Source organism: Apteryx mantelli, chromosome 10 (assembly GCF_036417845.1).
Source record: "Apteryx mantelli isolate bAptMan1 chromosome 10, bAptMan1.hap1, whole genome shotgun sequence".
NCBI classification, from domain to species: Eukaryota; Metazoa; Chordata; class Aves; order Apterygiformes; family Apterygidae; genus Apteryx; species Apteryx mantelli.
Window position 1 is genome coordinate 10,902,434 of NC_089987.1, and position 14,346 is coordinate 10,916,779.

The window sequence follows — 14,346 nt, forward strand, 5'->3', positions numbered from 1 at the left end:
GAAAAAAGCCACAACACACCCACACAGGAAAAATGAGCTAGTCCATCCTGTAGCAGTCGCCTACAAGCAAACAGGCAGAAGCCCTACAAGCACATCACTCCTTAGTGAATCCTTCTGTAGGAGCTCATCCCTCCTACCACCCTTGTCCCCCTCCGCCTCCCCATAGGCACGTTGCTCCCTATACAGTCTTCTAGAAGCGTCACCCAGATTCTTTCCACAACACTCGTTCAACCATCTGTGCATGTCCTCAGTTTTTACCCTCATTAACTCTGCTTTCACGCACCTCACACTGAAAGCATCTGGGTACCAAAAACCCAGATCAGGTCAGAGCTGCAACCTACTGCCCGTGAGGTGGCAGAGTATTACCCGCTTACTAATGCTTCAGCCCCCGGATTCCTTTGGGGTTCGGAACATGACGCTGCAAACCACAGGATATAGCGTTCCATTCCATTACAGTGTGCCAGACAAATCTGCACAGCAGCAATCCTGCCACAACCGCTCTGGCAATAAAGTGGTTCCATGTGCTTTCTGCTACATATAACCTCTCATCAAGGACTGCTTATACATGTTTTTTCATTAACTCCTGCATCTATGAAATTTGGCTTGTCGATGATATATAGTCATTAAAAACTCACACAGGTTTTTGGGGGTTGTTTGTTTTTAAACCATATGGCACTGTCTTGCATAGGAAATGCATTTAGTAATTGCACTTATCAGATAATTAACTAATCAACCATGAAGCTGCACTGTGTTTATACGTTGCCTTTAAAGATGAAGACAATGTTATAGTACTTTAATATATCCATTTATTAAACAGGAAGTCCTTCACAAATGATTCCATACTATATTGATCAAGATAAGTGTTAGAAAACTACCATTTTCCCTACATACAAAAATACAGACTTTTACCACTATGAAGACATAATTAGAAGAGTACCATGAAAATCTGTAGAGCTCAAATCTTCAAATATCAGAAAGACAAAAAGACAGGAAAAGACAACTAAATAAAAAATTTACAAATAGTTATTGTGCCCATATACAAAAGACTGGACAAGCAAAATGACATTTAAAACTGATAAATACACCATTTAAATTATGCTATAATGGTATGAATTTTAAAAACATGGACTGCTTTCTGTATTGCAAGACATTACAATCCTTCAACTTGTGTTTTTTGTTTAGCATCAAGAACCAACAGAAAAGAAGTGCACAACATATTAAAAAAAATTATGGGTATAAAACACATTAGTTGTGTTTTCTTGCTGAGTGATCTTGCCTCTGAAATTGTTTAAAGCATCAACAGCATGACTTTCAGACAGAGCGCTGGAAGATGCTACACTTATGCTCTTAAGTTCCAGCTGCTGACACAGAGAAGACAGTGAACACAGCTGGCAGGCATCTCTACTGAAAGCATCAATTCTATCAGCTGACCTTGTGTGCAGTTTTACTGAGATAGCTTCAAAACTACTTACCAAAAATAAAGTGAAATTGCTTTGGGCTGTAATCTGTTGCTATACTAATGCCTGCTAACATGTGATATTCTTCAAATTCAATGATCAAAACATGCTTATTATGATAAATGGGTACCTGATCCTGCAGTCCCCAAAGTCAATTTTGCCTGAGTAAGGACAACAGAGTCAGGTTCTGCTTTTGCAACAGCACATACAGTACACTTAAAAGATTTTCCTTGGCAAAACATTACACTTTTTCTTACTTCAAAAGCAAAATGCTAAGGGTATCACATAGCAGAATTGTGCTCATACAGTAAAAGGTAAGTTGCACCCCCTTTGCTCTGCCCGAGACAGAATTCTAACCACCGATTTTGGCCAACACTTCTGAGCTGTTCACAATTACAAGTCTGTCAGTGTTGGAGTTACAGACTTCATCTTACAGGGGTGTAAGTCAAGCCTGGATGTCCCTTCCTAGGGCATCATAAATTACGAGCTAGAATGAGCAATGTTTAGATCATGTCTACCGTATTTTTCTAGAGGGCCATGAACTGGCCCTGAGGATACAGGTGCATCCCACAGTGAGTGTCTCTTTACGCAAGTTTCAAGGAAAAAAGCTCATTTAACCAATGTGCTTCATCTCCATCTTTCAGGTAGCAGTGGAAGGCAGAGCAGAGCAAAAGTGATACAATCTTCTCACCATGAGATCAAATTTACTATTTAGTGCACAAAGGGAGAAAAATGACTACAGTAGCCATAAGGCTGGTATCAGTGAGTCAAAGCACAAAGCCAGAAATGCATTAGTGAGACAATACAAAAATAGTGTTCACTGGTTTAATAAGTTTACATCTCTATTTTTATGACCAACAAGTATTTATACCGCACATGGAAGGCACCCTAGGTGAAGCAGTTTTTCGGTATTTGTTTACAATTATGTGAAAAGACATAAGAAGTGTCAACTTTTAAATCAAAATTGAGCAATATAATGAGAAATAAATACATACTTTACTTTTTTTTGTGGGTTCCTGAACCCTTACAAACTTCAACATATACAAATAGTTTCAAAATGACACTAACACAGAAGAAAGTCTAGACAGATAAAACGATTAGCTAAGTCATTTGTTATATTAGGTCTTAAGTGTTGTGTCTTAAGTGTAGAAATCATTTAAAAATGCAATAAATTGGTCACAAAATATATCAAAGTAACTTCCTACTCTAGAACTGTGACCTATGAGTTAAAGCTGGATGAACTGTAGTGCTAAGATACACTCCCCCTCCACTATATCCAACAAGTAGAAACCAGTAAACATTCAACAGTAGAAAAATGAAGGTAGCAATTGTTGTAATATAAGGGTGCTAGACAGAACCACTTTAACCTGCAGACATCAGGATAAATGTAACATTACTGAAAATATTTGAACTACAATACTTTTGGAATTAAAAGGTCACCAAAAGTAATAAATCAGCCTGGTTAGAGTGTTTTCTTTCAAACACATGAAGGTTTTAACCAAATATGTCTACTGAGACATTTGTCCAAAGCAAAACAAATACAATATGCTGAAATTTACTGTACTGCAGACAACAGTCCTTGACAGTCAGCAGAGGCAGAGATGGTCATATTTCACTGTTATGCACATCCAGGTGTTATTAAAATATCTGCAGGGACCAGCCCTGATCAAAGACAAAAAACCCAGACACCCTGTCAGTAAGATCTGGCTATTGCTTTTTGAAATGCTCGTATGTCCTCATTATGAATTTATGAAGATAGTTTCCATATCCTTCCATATATGCCAACTGGCTTTTAAAAACTTTATCCATGAAGTCCATAGTATACAGATAAAACCTTCATAGTAAACTCAAAGCTCTATGTTATAAATATGTCAATCAAGGTAACTATGTATATTGTATATAAAATTAAATATCTTCTGTTTGCCAAGTATAATTTAAAAAGGAACATCTGTGGCTAGTTATAAAAAAATATTTATTAACCCATAGAGATTAGAAGGCAATTTCACTAACTCATTCATCCAGCACATTTGAAAGAGTTGCACTGGGATTCTGGATAGGTAACTTTATCTAATCACATTTTTATGATAAATAGACAACTTTCATTTCTGGGCATATATAAGAACACTTTTGAAAGCTGCATATCATGAAAGAAAATTAGATTGTGTTGTATACTCTAAAGGATATTATAAATCACAGTGTAAGCAGCTTTTTAAAGATTATTTTTAGAATACAAATGGTTACTTTATAGACAGATTTTAAAAAGACAACACAAAAAATAAGACCAAAACAACAAGAAGTCAGGTTGGACAGCACCCCACTGACTCTCAAACAGATCTATCCAAGTGGCCAAGTGGCTAATAGGGTAACAGCAGACTAGGAAAAACTCTGAAGTGGCATCCAGAGATTTCCTGATTATTTGTATGAATTCATTTTCAGTCAACTTCATCTGTTAAAGAGAGGAACATGGCATAATTTTTTTTTTTTAAACAAACTATATTGAAACATTACTTCTAGGCAAATAGTAGAGCATTCTGCTGTTTTTTGTACCTATTTCAGTCTCATTTTTAAATGATTACTTCTGTTGCCATTCGATCTAAAACAGGTTCAAACACAACATCTGTATCTGCATGGTCTGTTTGATCTTACCGGGCTAAAGTCCCTCCAAACAATCCACTGCTTCATGCTACTGCAGAACAAGAACTAAGCACCCAAGTTTCAGAAACGCTACACGATGACCTTACTCATTTCAGTGGGACCACACAGCATGTAAAGCTCTCCAGAAATCACAGCCCTTTCTTGAAGGTCTATGTCCTCTCGTCTCACCGTCCTTGCTTGTAGATACGCGCGGCCCTTCTGATGCAAGCAGCTAAGTCCTGCAGCTCTCTGTGAACCGATGGCCACACTTCAGCTAAGTAAAAGTCATCTGACTCACCGCTATAGTGCAGAATCTCGCCACCTCAGGCTGTTTTAAGGTTATCAGGACCCCAGAGCTAGGAACAAAGGGGAGACACTTCTACGCCTACTTCTGATTCAAGGTGTCTCTGTCTCCTTCTCTGATAAATGAAGGAGTAACCCTTCATCTGAGGATTATTAATATTCACACATCACTTTGAAAACACAGGATTATTAAGTGTCAAGTCTGGTTTTCTCTCCCCTTTCCACCCTTTTTCACATCTCAAATTCATGACTGGATTCTGCCTGCCTATTTATTTATCCTAAATATCTGCTGAAGACTTCTGGCCCCAGAGCTTTCAGTGCAAGACCTGCTGTTTATGCTTTGATTTCCACGCACAAAGCTGTTTAGTATCTCATCTGAAGTAGGATACAGGATATTATTTTCAATAGTACTTGAATTGCTACTTGGCTGTTTGTAAAGCAATACCCTAAAACAGTATTAATTATTTTTTCACAAAAGAGAACAGATAGGAATGTTCATAAAGGTGTCATGGGAAAAGAAAATATAAAACAAAGACTAAAGAGGAAGGAAAAAAAAAGGGTTGCATTAATAAAACCATGTATTAGATGAACATTTGCTGTGCCTGCACATCCCCAAAATAGCACAAAGGTGGCAAACATAACATTTGCTTAGGGATCTTAAATGTCAACGTTCACGAAAAACTAGTGGTTAATTCACTGATAACAGTTCACATTCAGCTTGTAGCAGATCATTTTTCCGCTATGGTCCACAGCATTCTTTCTAATAGCGTAAAGAATAATATTACTTCAATACCACTAAGCCTGCAGTATTAGGAAGGAGCAATCATTATAGTACAAAGTAATTCACAGAAGGGAGAAAAAAGTAAATATTAATTAGGGAAGACTGGAAATTTTCCCGATTTCTCCCTCTTCTTACTAGAATCAACAATGAAATACAGAGAAAATAAAACAATTCTAAACCATATGACAAGATGCACTGTGAAACACAGATGTGACAAAGCCTATGATGAGGCACTCTCCATTACTGATTTTATTTAAATTCACACCTAAGAGAAATCTTATAAGCAAAAGAAGGCAAACTGCTTCCACGGCATAGCTCACTGCTGATGCCAGACATCTGAACACAAGGACAACGATGAATAGCACAAGACTGAAATTCAGGCATCAGATCTCCAGAGTCAGTACCTTGTTTTTCTAAGGCAGCAGAGGTAGAAGAATCTCTAATTCTCTCAATATCCGAGCGCATGGCTCCTAACAGAAAATGCACGAACACAAGTAGTATACCAGCTAGCTTCCAAAGCTCTAGGGAAAGAACAAAACTTCCCCCAGCACATCCAGCCCAAACGTCATAAACTATTATAAAAGGGAAGAGTACTCTACTTAAGGATAGTATGTCCAACATCCTTTTAATTATCTTCCTTACAGTGAAGCAGACACTATACAGATCAGTGAAGAAGGATTAACAAAAACAAAATATCAAAACAGAAGATAGATGAGGAATGAATATATGCAATGAAAGGAACAAGTAGAGAGTAAGGAGGAATCGTCTTTACTATTAAATTGTTAAATTAGTTCTTAACTATGGTTTTAGAGACTTATTTCTATTGTAGGCAATTTGCATATCATTACAGGAGGCATGATAAATTTCGACTAAGGCTGACAAAACTGAATGTAGCATTAAAAGAAAATACATACTCTTGCAACACTATACAACGATTATTAGGCTATTGCTCCAATCATTTTCTATTGTTTAATTCATCTTTCAATATCTGTACATTGGTTGCAAAATTTGTCCTCCTTTCTACACACAGAAATGCATTAAGATTGCATGACTGAGGGCACAATCTGACTTAAGAGGGATAATCAGAACTCCATTGCTATTTCAAGCACCCCATTCCTACCTGGTTCAACTGCTTAGCTTTAATTTAGTTTTATTTACGCTGTTTTTTGGGTCCCTCTGTGGAGCCAAGCAGCATTCTTAAGGAATAAATTAAGTTATCCCTCTATGCTCAGCAATTTCAAGCAAGACTAGCTGGCTGGGAGAAGCAATTTAATGACTTTTCTCAGCAAGTTTCAAAATTGAACTTTTTGCCCTATTTTCTTCCATAAGGGATTTTTTTAAATGATACCTGCAGTTTGGGTAACAGTCTATAAAAATATTTACCATCTTTCCAATACACTACAGTGTAAAATTAAGTCTGGAAAAAAACTCAACCATGTATACATCATATGATCTTAACACTTCAAATTTAGTTGTCTATCTCATATCTACTGTATTTACCTTCTCTATAATCCAAACAGTAAATAATGTCTCCACAGACTAATAAATCTTAACTTAGATTTTTAGAAAGTATATACTGTACAATACTAAAATCATCTTTGGTCCCCAAAATAAGGAAATTACAAATTTATATTTTTTTCTTGTTTACAAAGTGTATCAGATAGTATTTTTTTAAGTTCATATTCTTTTTGAATTCTACCCTGAAAGCTGTGCTGAGCTCAAGTCATTATGTAAGTAATAAATAATGGCATACTGTTCTCAGCTGAAGACAACTATATTTCACAGGTAAAAGCACTTGAGGTCATACAGGTATACTACACTGCAAAATGCAGTATGATACCGTATTAGAAGTGTAACTGTGTATCATTCATACCAATTAAGAAGCATTTGTCATTCAAGCAAAAAGCCAAAAGCTTTTCATAATCTTACTTCAGAAAAAGCTCTGCAAAGTTCTCCTTTTTCTAGGTAAGGAAAGGTGAAAGCCACTGAAAGGTTCGAAGTTCATGAACTTACAGATGCAAGAGACCATCCAAACCTCTGAGAAACCAAGATGACTGGAGTGAACGCAGCGGCTCCAGAGCAGTAGAGGGGCATCCTGCCGCACGCCACTTCAGTCCCTCCACTATCAGCAAACAGGACACACTCATACGGAAAAGCCTTTGCTGTGTATCACACCACTTCCATTTCTTGACTTCAGATGAGAATTTCACTCTAAAAGCATCAATCTTCTGCAGGACAATATTCTGCATTTGAGCAGGGTTTTCTTTGCTTTTTTTAATATAATGTTTGTGCAGTCTGCTTTAATACCAATTTAGAATTCCAGTCTAGATCTGCCTGTGTTACTTTTAAGAGAGTTATAGTTTATATTTTTTAAAATAATGGACAGTGTCTAAAAACTCTTCTTGTAAACTTAGTCTCTGTACTAGGTACAGAGTGCTGAAAAACAGCAGGATATTGGCTATAAACTTCATTATTTAATGCTACACTGAACATTGAACTATTTACTTTTCACAGAGACACTCAGTAGTCCCAATGAAATAGCGCATTAATAAAAATGGCTATGTTTTAAATCCAACAACAGAGGTTAGTTTGAATGGCTTGATATTTTAAAATCAGTGTTTCCTTTGGCATCAGCTTTCAATGAAACAAAATAAGATGTCAAATACAGTAACTGGAAAACCATTGCTGGGATAAAAGGGCAAGTTTTCTTTAAACTCATTACCAAGTCCTCCATACTTTTAATCTCAGTCTTAGCCATTGAGGTGAAATGTGGACAACAAATAAATTGAATAATGAAAGTACACCAGTTGTTATCTGGTTTTCACACATCAGAATAATTATCTGTTGCTTGATTCAAACATTGCAGCATAAAGTTCAAATCCGGTACTCTCCCAGTTTCTTCCAATATTAAAACAAGCCCAGGCATTTGTACTGATCTTCTGTTTTGTATAACTGCTTTTCAAAACCTGTATGTTGTATTTAAAAGTGACCTATCTGAAATGTATTGCCTTTTGTTTGTAAGAGTCCAATTAACTGCATTCCTCCACTTCGGGTACCATTACATGAGAACACAATACCAGAAGTGTACAAGTCCAATGTGGGATAAATTCAGGCATATGTGGCAATTCAGGGATACAATTCCACTAACTTCAAAGATTTCATCAGCTTATACCAGGTAGGAATTCAGCTCTAGACATCATCTTCCCACACGTTTTCTTTATGTAATATGCAGGCACACATATGCCAAATGATGGATTACATACATAAAAATACCAATCATAAAATGAGAAAATATTGAGGGACATCTTCCTAATACCATTATGATATTGTCTAACCGATTACTGAAGAATTCAAGTTTTAAGTAGGGAAAATATCCTCTTCATTGGAAATACAGTGAAAATAAGAAAACTTCAACCAGGTAGAACCATTTATAAACAAATCAATACAACCATATTTTCCTCCAATTATCTAAACTCATTTTGCAAAGGAATGTTAAAGGAGTATTTTGCAGACACACCCAAATCAAAAAAATCATTGTTTTTACCTACTGCCAATTTTAATTTTAGAAGAAACAAACCACCCCCCGAAAGTATTTTCCTACATGAATCACAATATTGCGATCTTCAAAACATTTTATAAGATATCGTATATTTTTGCTAGTTCTTGCTTACCCTAGAGTTCTCAGAAAGGTTGAACCTTAAAAGAAGAAGAAAAACAAAAACAACAACAAAAAAACCTATGACTGGAATGCAAGTCCATCAGAAATCCCTTCTTTCTCACCTTCATCACTGTGCCCCTCTATCCCCTTTCTCCCCCTCTCCAAGCATTTTTTTTTTCCATTTGGAACAAAAAAATAGCATGTATCCCAACATTAGCAGAAAACAACATACTTGTACTGGATGCATTATGGTGACCATTCAGCAAACATGCTAATCTTGCACAAGTTCAGATCTGACCAATATCACACGTGGACTGAGTATGATGATTTCAGAGTAATTCACAGGGTAACTACCTTATCGTTACATCCATCAACCCAGAAACGTGAAACTGCCCTCTATTTCAGCTATGTAAGTACCCGAACAAAGAAACTGCACGAGGTCTTGCAGCTGAGAATTGAACTGCACTGCCAAGGCTGCATGAGGAAGGCTACAGAGAGTTGTTGCACACAATACATTGCTAAAGTTATTGCTATGTGCCCCAATCTACTTCTGGTGAACTTCTTTTTCTTATATTAACCAAAAACATAGTGTTGGTCTTCATGTTTATGGTAGATGAAGAAATAGTGGCAGAACATGTATATTCAGAGCTTGTACTTGGGAGAGGGAAGTACTGTGCAGTTAATCCAAAATATTAGCACACTTCAGATAGATATATATATATATCTATGTCTTAAACAGATCTTGCTTTTGAATGACCAACATTTATTCTCTTCGTGACAACAGATTCTGACTCAATGCATCTCTGCACATATGCAGGGCTGGTCTGATCTTCCTTTTCTTCCTTAAATAAAGGGGGGAAAAAAAAAACCTTTATTCCATGAGGGAAAATTAAGCACTCCTTTTTCCCTTTGCAGTCCCAGCTGGATGTCGCTTTCATGCATCCAGACGTTGAATCTCAGGGCGATGATCTACTTCTCTGGATTCTGTCCGAGCACGTATGTAATCACTGGTCTGCCGACTGTTTTGTTGTCTGCTGTTCATTCGCCACTTTTTAATAGCTAAATATGTGTTCACAGCATACACTGCCATTGCCAAGAAACCAAATATCTACAAGAAGTAAAAAAAAATTGTCAAAGACAATTTTTGAAAACAAGAACAGCAGTTTCATAACAAATCCCTCAGCAGCTTAGTTTTCTACTTTATTTGCACTGACAAATTATTATGGCCGGTAAAACTGAAGTTTTTCTTCTTAAATGAACTAGAGAATCTGTGAAAGCTACTAAGATCAATGATCCCAGAAAACAAAGTTCTCTGTCTACAGAGACACTGTCAATTAAATCCTGCAGTGCCAACTTTAAAGGAAGACTTCTTGTAAGAAAGAATACAGCTCTTCATCTGGCTAATAGCTCATTCCTCAGGAATGACAAAGAGAGAAGAGGTCCAGAATGGTCCAGACTATCAAGCTATAGAAGGAGCTAATTTGCAGTTCCTTTGATATGTTTCTGCAGAATTGTGTGATTTTCAATACCCAGGTTTGCAAAAACAGAAGTTTGCCAACTTGAGCACAAAATTAATTTTCTTGACCTTACCGTTCTAGATTTGAAAACTTAAAATACTACTATTCTCTTCTATAAAAGAAAAGCAAGCTGTAGTGAGCAAGAAGAATTCAGCAAGATTATGTGCAAGTGGCTCCAACTTCATCTGAATTTTTGGTTGTCTCTCTTGTGCAGGCTTGCTATATAAGGCAGTAATATCTAAGCTGGCTGTAGAGAAGCAAGGCAAATTAAACTAAGAGTCCTCTACACTTTTTTTCCTGTTCGGTCTTGCCTCAAAAGCCTTAAGACAAACAACTCAAAGGGCATTAATACTTTTAAAAATCAAAACTAGTATAGCCAACTGCAAAATTATAAATATACTGGGATGGCAAAGCAAACAGAAGTTTTCAATGAACATGATGGAAAAGTTATCCTTAGTTTTAATACAAAATACGAGTCTCATTTAAAGAAGTTCAAATTCTCTTACCACAGCAGCAATTTCTGCTCCAGTTTTATGGTTTAAAGCAGCGAGTACTACAGAGGCAATGAAAAAGAAGAAAGTGCTGAGTCCAGTGTTGACCAGATCCTATAAAAATAAATTCATTAGTATTACTAAACAGTGATTCTTTGCTTGCTTTTAATAGAATTGGTGAAAAGGAAGATTAGAACAAAAACTGTAACAATGTTTTCCTACTTTCTAAGCAGTTTATCACTTATACAAAAGAAGGCAATGATTATTTTATACAGGCAATGTGTGAGTGCACATTAGTATGCAAATTGAAGTCAAATAGCATGTATACATAAGGCACCGCTGCAAATTGTGAATCTGTTACCCCAATTTCTACTGGGATTATTTAAAAAGCACTGATAGCATAAGCAATGATTAAAGCTGTTCTCAGCTGACACTAAAGTAATCTGAACCTCAAACTTTAACGCTTATCTGACATTCCTGGAACCCATTAGCATTGCCCAGATAACATTCATGGATTTTTCTACAAATTCTTTGAAGCCTTATTTGTAAACAAATGCATGTCCTATGGTATTCCTATGAATAACAGCTACCTGTATTGTAAAAAATACACAGGTATATACATATCTATTGCACAGATTATTACATGTTTCAAGCAAACATTTTAAAACATACATATATGCACAGTGACACCCCAGGGGCTTCTAGGATCAGGGAAAATTCTTGCTTTGTTTCAAGCATAGAAAAAAAAAAAAGATAAGCAGCATGTAATTCAGTTAAATGTGTGCAGCATATGTCAATCAGTTTTCAGGCAATTGTGCTTGCCATGCCTTACAAGAATAGGGTCATTAACACATTTTTGGGCCATAACTAAGAATTTTGAATGTCAGCTATTGGAAAAAGAATAATTAACACTACATTATTTGATCACACTTAAAAATCAAAAGGCCTAGGGACTTTAAAATAAAAGAAGAGCAAAGTTCTAGATTTGTTAGGGACTAACCGTTTAATAGGTTATTCTGGGCATCTTTCACTTTTTTTTCTTTTTTTAAAGTTTGATAAATATTGTTCTGGAGCCTATGCTCAGAGATAAGGAACACTAAATAACCTCCAAGACAAATACTACAGAGATGTAGGAAATAACAATCTAATGATAACTGAAACAATGGATGAAGTCAGGGAGGAAGTAGAGGTGTGAAGGAGGCAGGGAATGAAAGTTCAGTACAGATAGCCTCAAGCAACATGAAATCAAGTGAAAGGTGAATATTATCAGAGCCAAAAGGGAGGTAAAGAAAATCTGTAAGCAAGTTTGCTATGCAACTTACAGTTGTGAGTTTAAAAAACGAAACAATGAGCATACTAACTTTTGTTTCCCACCATTTAAAAAAGTTGTTTATTTAGAATTTGAAGGAAAAATGTTCATACTAGACCCTTTTATTTCATATGTAAAACAAACTCACTTCCTGTTCCTGTTCCTCCATTTACTACAGTATAATTTTTTGCAAAGGGCATCTAGTAAAGTGCTGTTAAGAAGTTATGCTTAGAATACTCGAGATAAAAATCTAACCTTATTCCCTGGCCACAAATTTGTTGACTAAGTTCCAGCTACACAGCACAGAGACTTCAAACTGACCATTGTCACCTAGCAATCCTACAAAAACTTCTGTGTCTGGTGAAGAAAGAAGTGATTAAATCCAAAAACATCTTTTATTTTTCTAGCCATGATTTGAGAATGCTTTAGAAAAAGTAATTGTAAAAACTAAAACTTCCTGATGCTGTTTTGTTCACAGGGAAAACTATGCATTCAAGGATAATGACTCACCTACAGCTGGCCTGATCCTCATCTAAAAGGGAGAGTTTCCTGAGAAATATCCATCCACTGCCCATCGCTATTGCTACCCATGTATTCAGACTTAATGAATGCAGTAAGACCTAAACTATCTTGGCAAATACTAAGGAAACAAAAGCAAGTTGCAGGTATCTTGGAAACTTCATATGAAGTATTACCATCTTTTCACCTGCCAGTGTATAATTAAAGACAGATACTTTACATCTCTGTTCAAGCCCGCTGGGACAGATTTTATCTGGTACTTATGGCACACAGAGGCATTGAACAAAATTGAAATTTTATTCAGTAATTATTTAATGCATTTTTAATGATATAATTCTTGTCTTGCAGAGCAAGATATCAGAAAATAAGTGGCATTTCACAACTTCTCCAAGTAACCTCCTCTTCCAGCTTTAAGTTAACAGCACTGCCCGTGCCGACAGGGTCTCCAGCAAGAGCTCTGGATCTCATTTGCACAAACCTGAAGTCTCACTGTTCTATTATCCACTACATGAAAGTCTTGCTATACATGCCAATAGACAGCGCACCCAACAGTATTCAACGTTTTCATCAAGTCTCTACAGTAAACATATGTCACCAAGAATGCTGAAACTGTACATACTGAGGAGAGGGCAGCCACACTGGCTATGCCCTTTGATTAAATAAAGGGATCTTAGTTCAACCAAAGGCCAGGCTATCGATTTTACTATCTGAATACATTTGCCACCTACAGGAATGACAACAAAATCTTGAAAGATATAGCTATGAGAAGAACTTAAGAACTACAATAGGTAAGTACCTCAACATGTGACACTGTGGGGAAAAAAAGGGAGAAAGAGCACTTATACATTCCTTTGGACATATGGACACAATAGGTGCAGGGAAGTAATCTTACCTTTGTAAGGGACACTGGAATGCTGCATCCTGTTCCGGTATCCACATTTTTAAAAGTATGTTGAAAAATTGGACAGGGTACAGAAAAGAGCCACAAAAGTTATTTGAAAGAAGGAGAAAGTTTCTCACAGTATGAATCAAAGAACCTCAACTGCTTTGAATATTAAAAAGATTGAGCTGTGTACATGAAGATCCCAGTGTTCAAATAATCAAGAAATACTAGCTAATAAAGTTAAGTTTAGCATAGGAAAGCACACCAAAACCAACAGCTTAACCTTTCAGCTGTTGATTTTGTTAAGCCAAAAGTCATATTCAAAATGAAACAAGGCTTCTCTTTTGGTCTTCCCTTTTTTTCTTCTTTTTTTTTTTTTCTTCTTCTTCTTTTTTACGGTAAGGGAGCTGACCATCAGAACAAATAATGAAAGATGTGCTGAATATTCCACCTTCTCATTTCTTATTAGCTAGATGATTTTTTTCCAGACATGTTTTGTACTTGCTTAATACTATATTCAAAAAAGCATAACTGGATGACACACAATTGTCTATGATTTAGACGGTGAGATATGCTTAATTCTGCTGACCTCTGACTTTTTGAATCTATCAGCTTGTCAAAAGAGAATACTATCAGCAAGATAGTTGGACCTATCCACAACATAACAGATATTATCGTCTATCTACATGCCATAACTCGACTCGAATGCTTCTTAGAAGTTTGATACACTGCAGAATATAATATACTGCTGAAATTAGACTACCAGTGCCTGTCATGAATCTATCCAGGAAACT

At 36.3% G+C, this 14,346-nt stretch overlaps 1 protein-coding gene across 1 annotated transcript in view; it reads right to left on the reverse strand.

Moving 5' to 3' along the window:
- Positions 1 to 9,424: 9,424 nt before the first annotated feature.
- The window catches only part of CMTM4 (CKLF like MARVEL transmembrane domain containing 4), a 33,053-nt gene continuing 28,131 nt past the window's right edge, over positions 9,425 to 14,346 (reverse strand). The window contains exons 3-4 of the mRNA XM_067302470.1: positions 10,857 to 10,955; positions 9,425 to 9,941 (exon numbers count right to left, since the gene is read on the reverse strand). Of these exons, the coding sequence (XP_067158571.1) occupies positions 9,768 to 9,941; positions 10,857 to 10,955 (273 nt within the window). The 3' untranslated portion in view covers positions 9,425 to 9,767. The remainder of the gene's footprint in view (positions 9,942 to 10,856; positions 10,956 to 14,346) is intronic.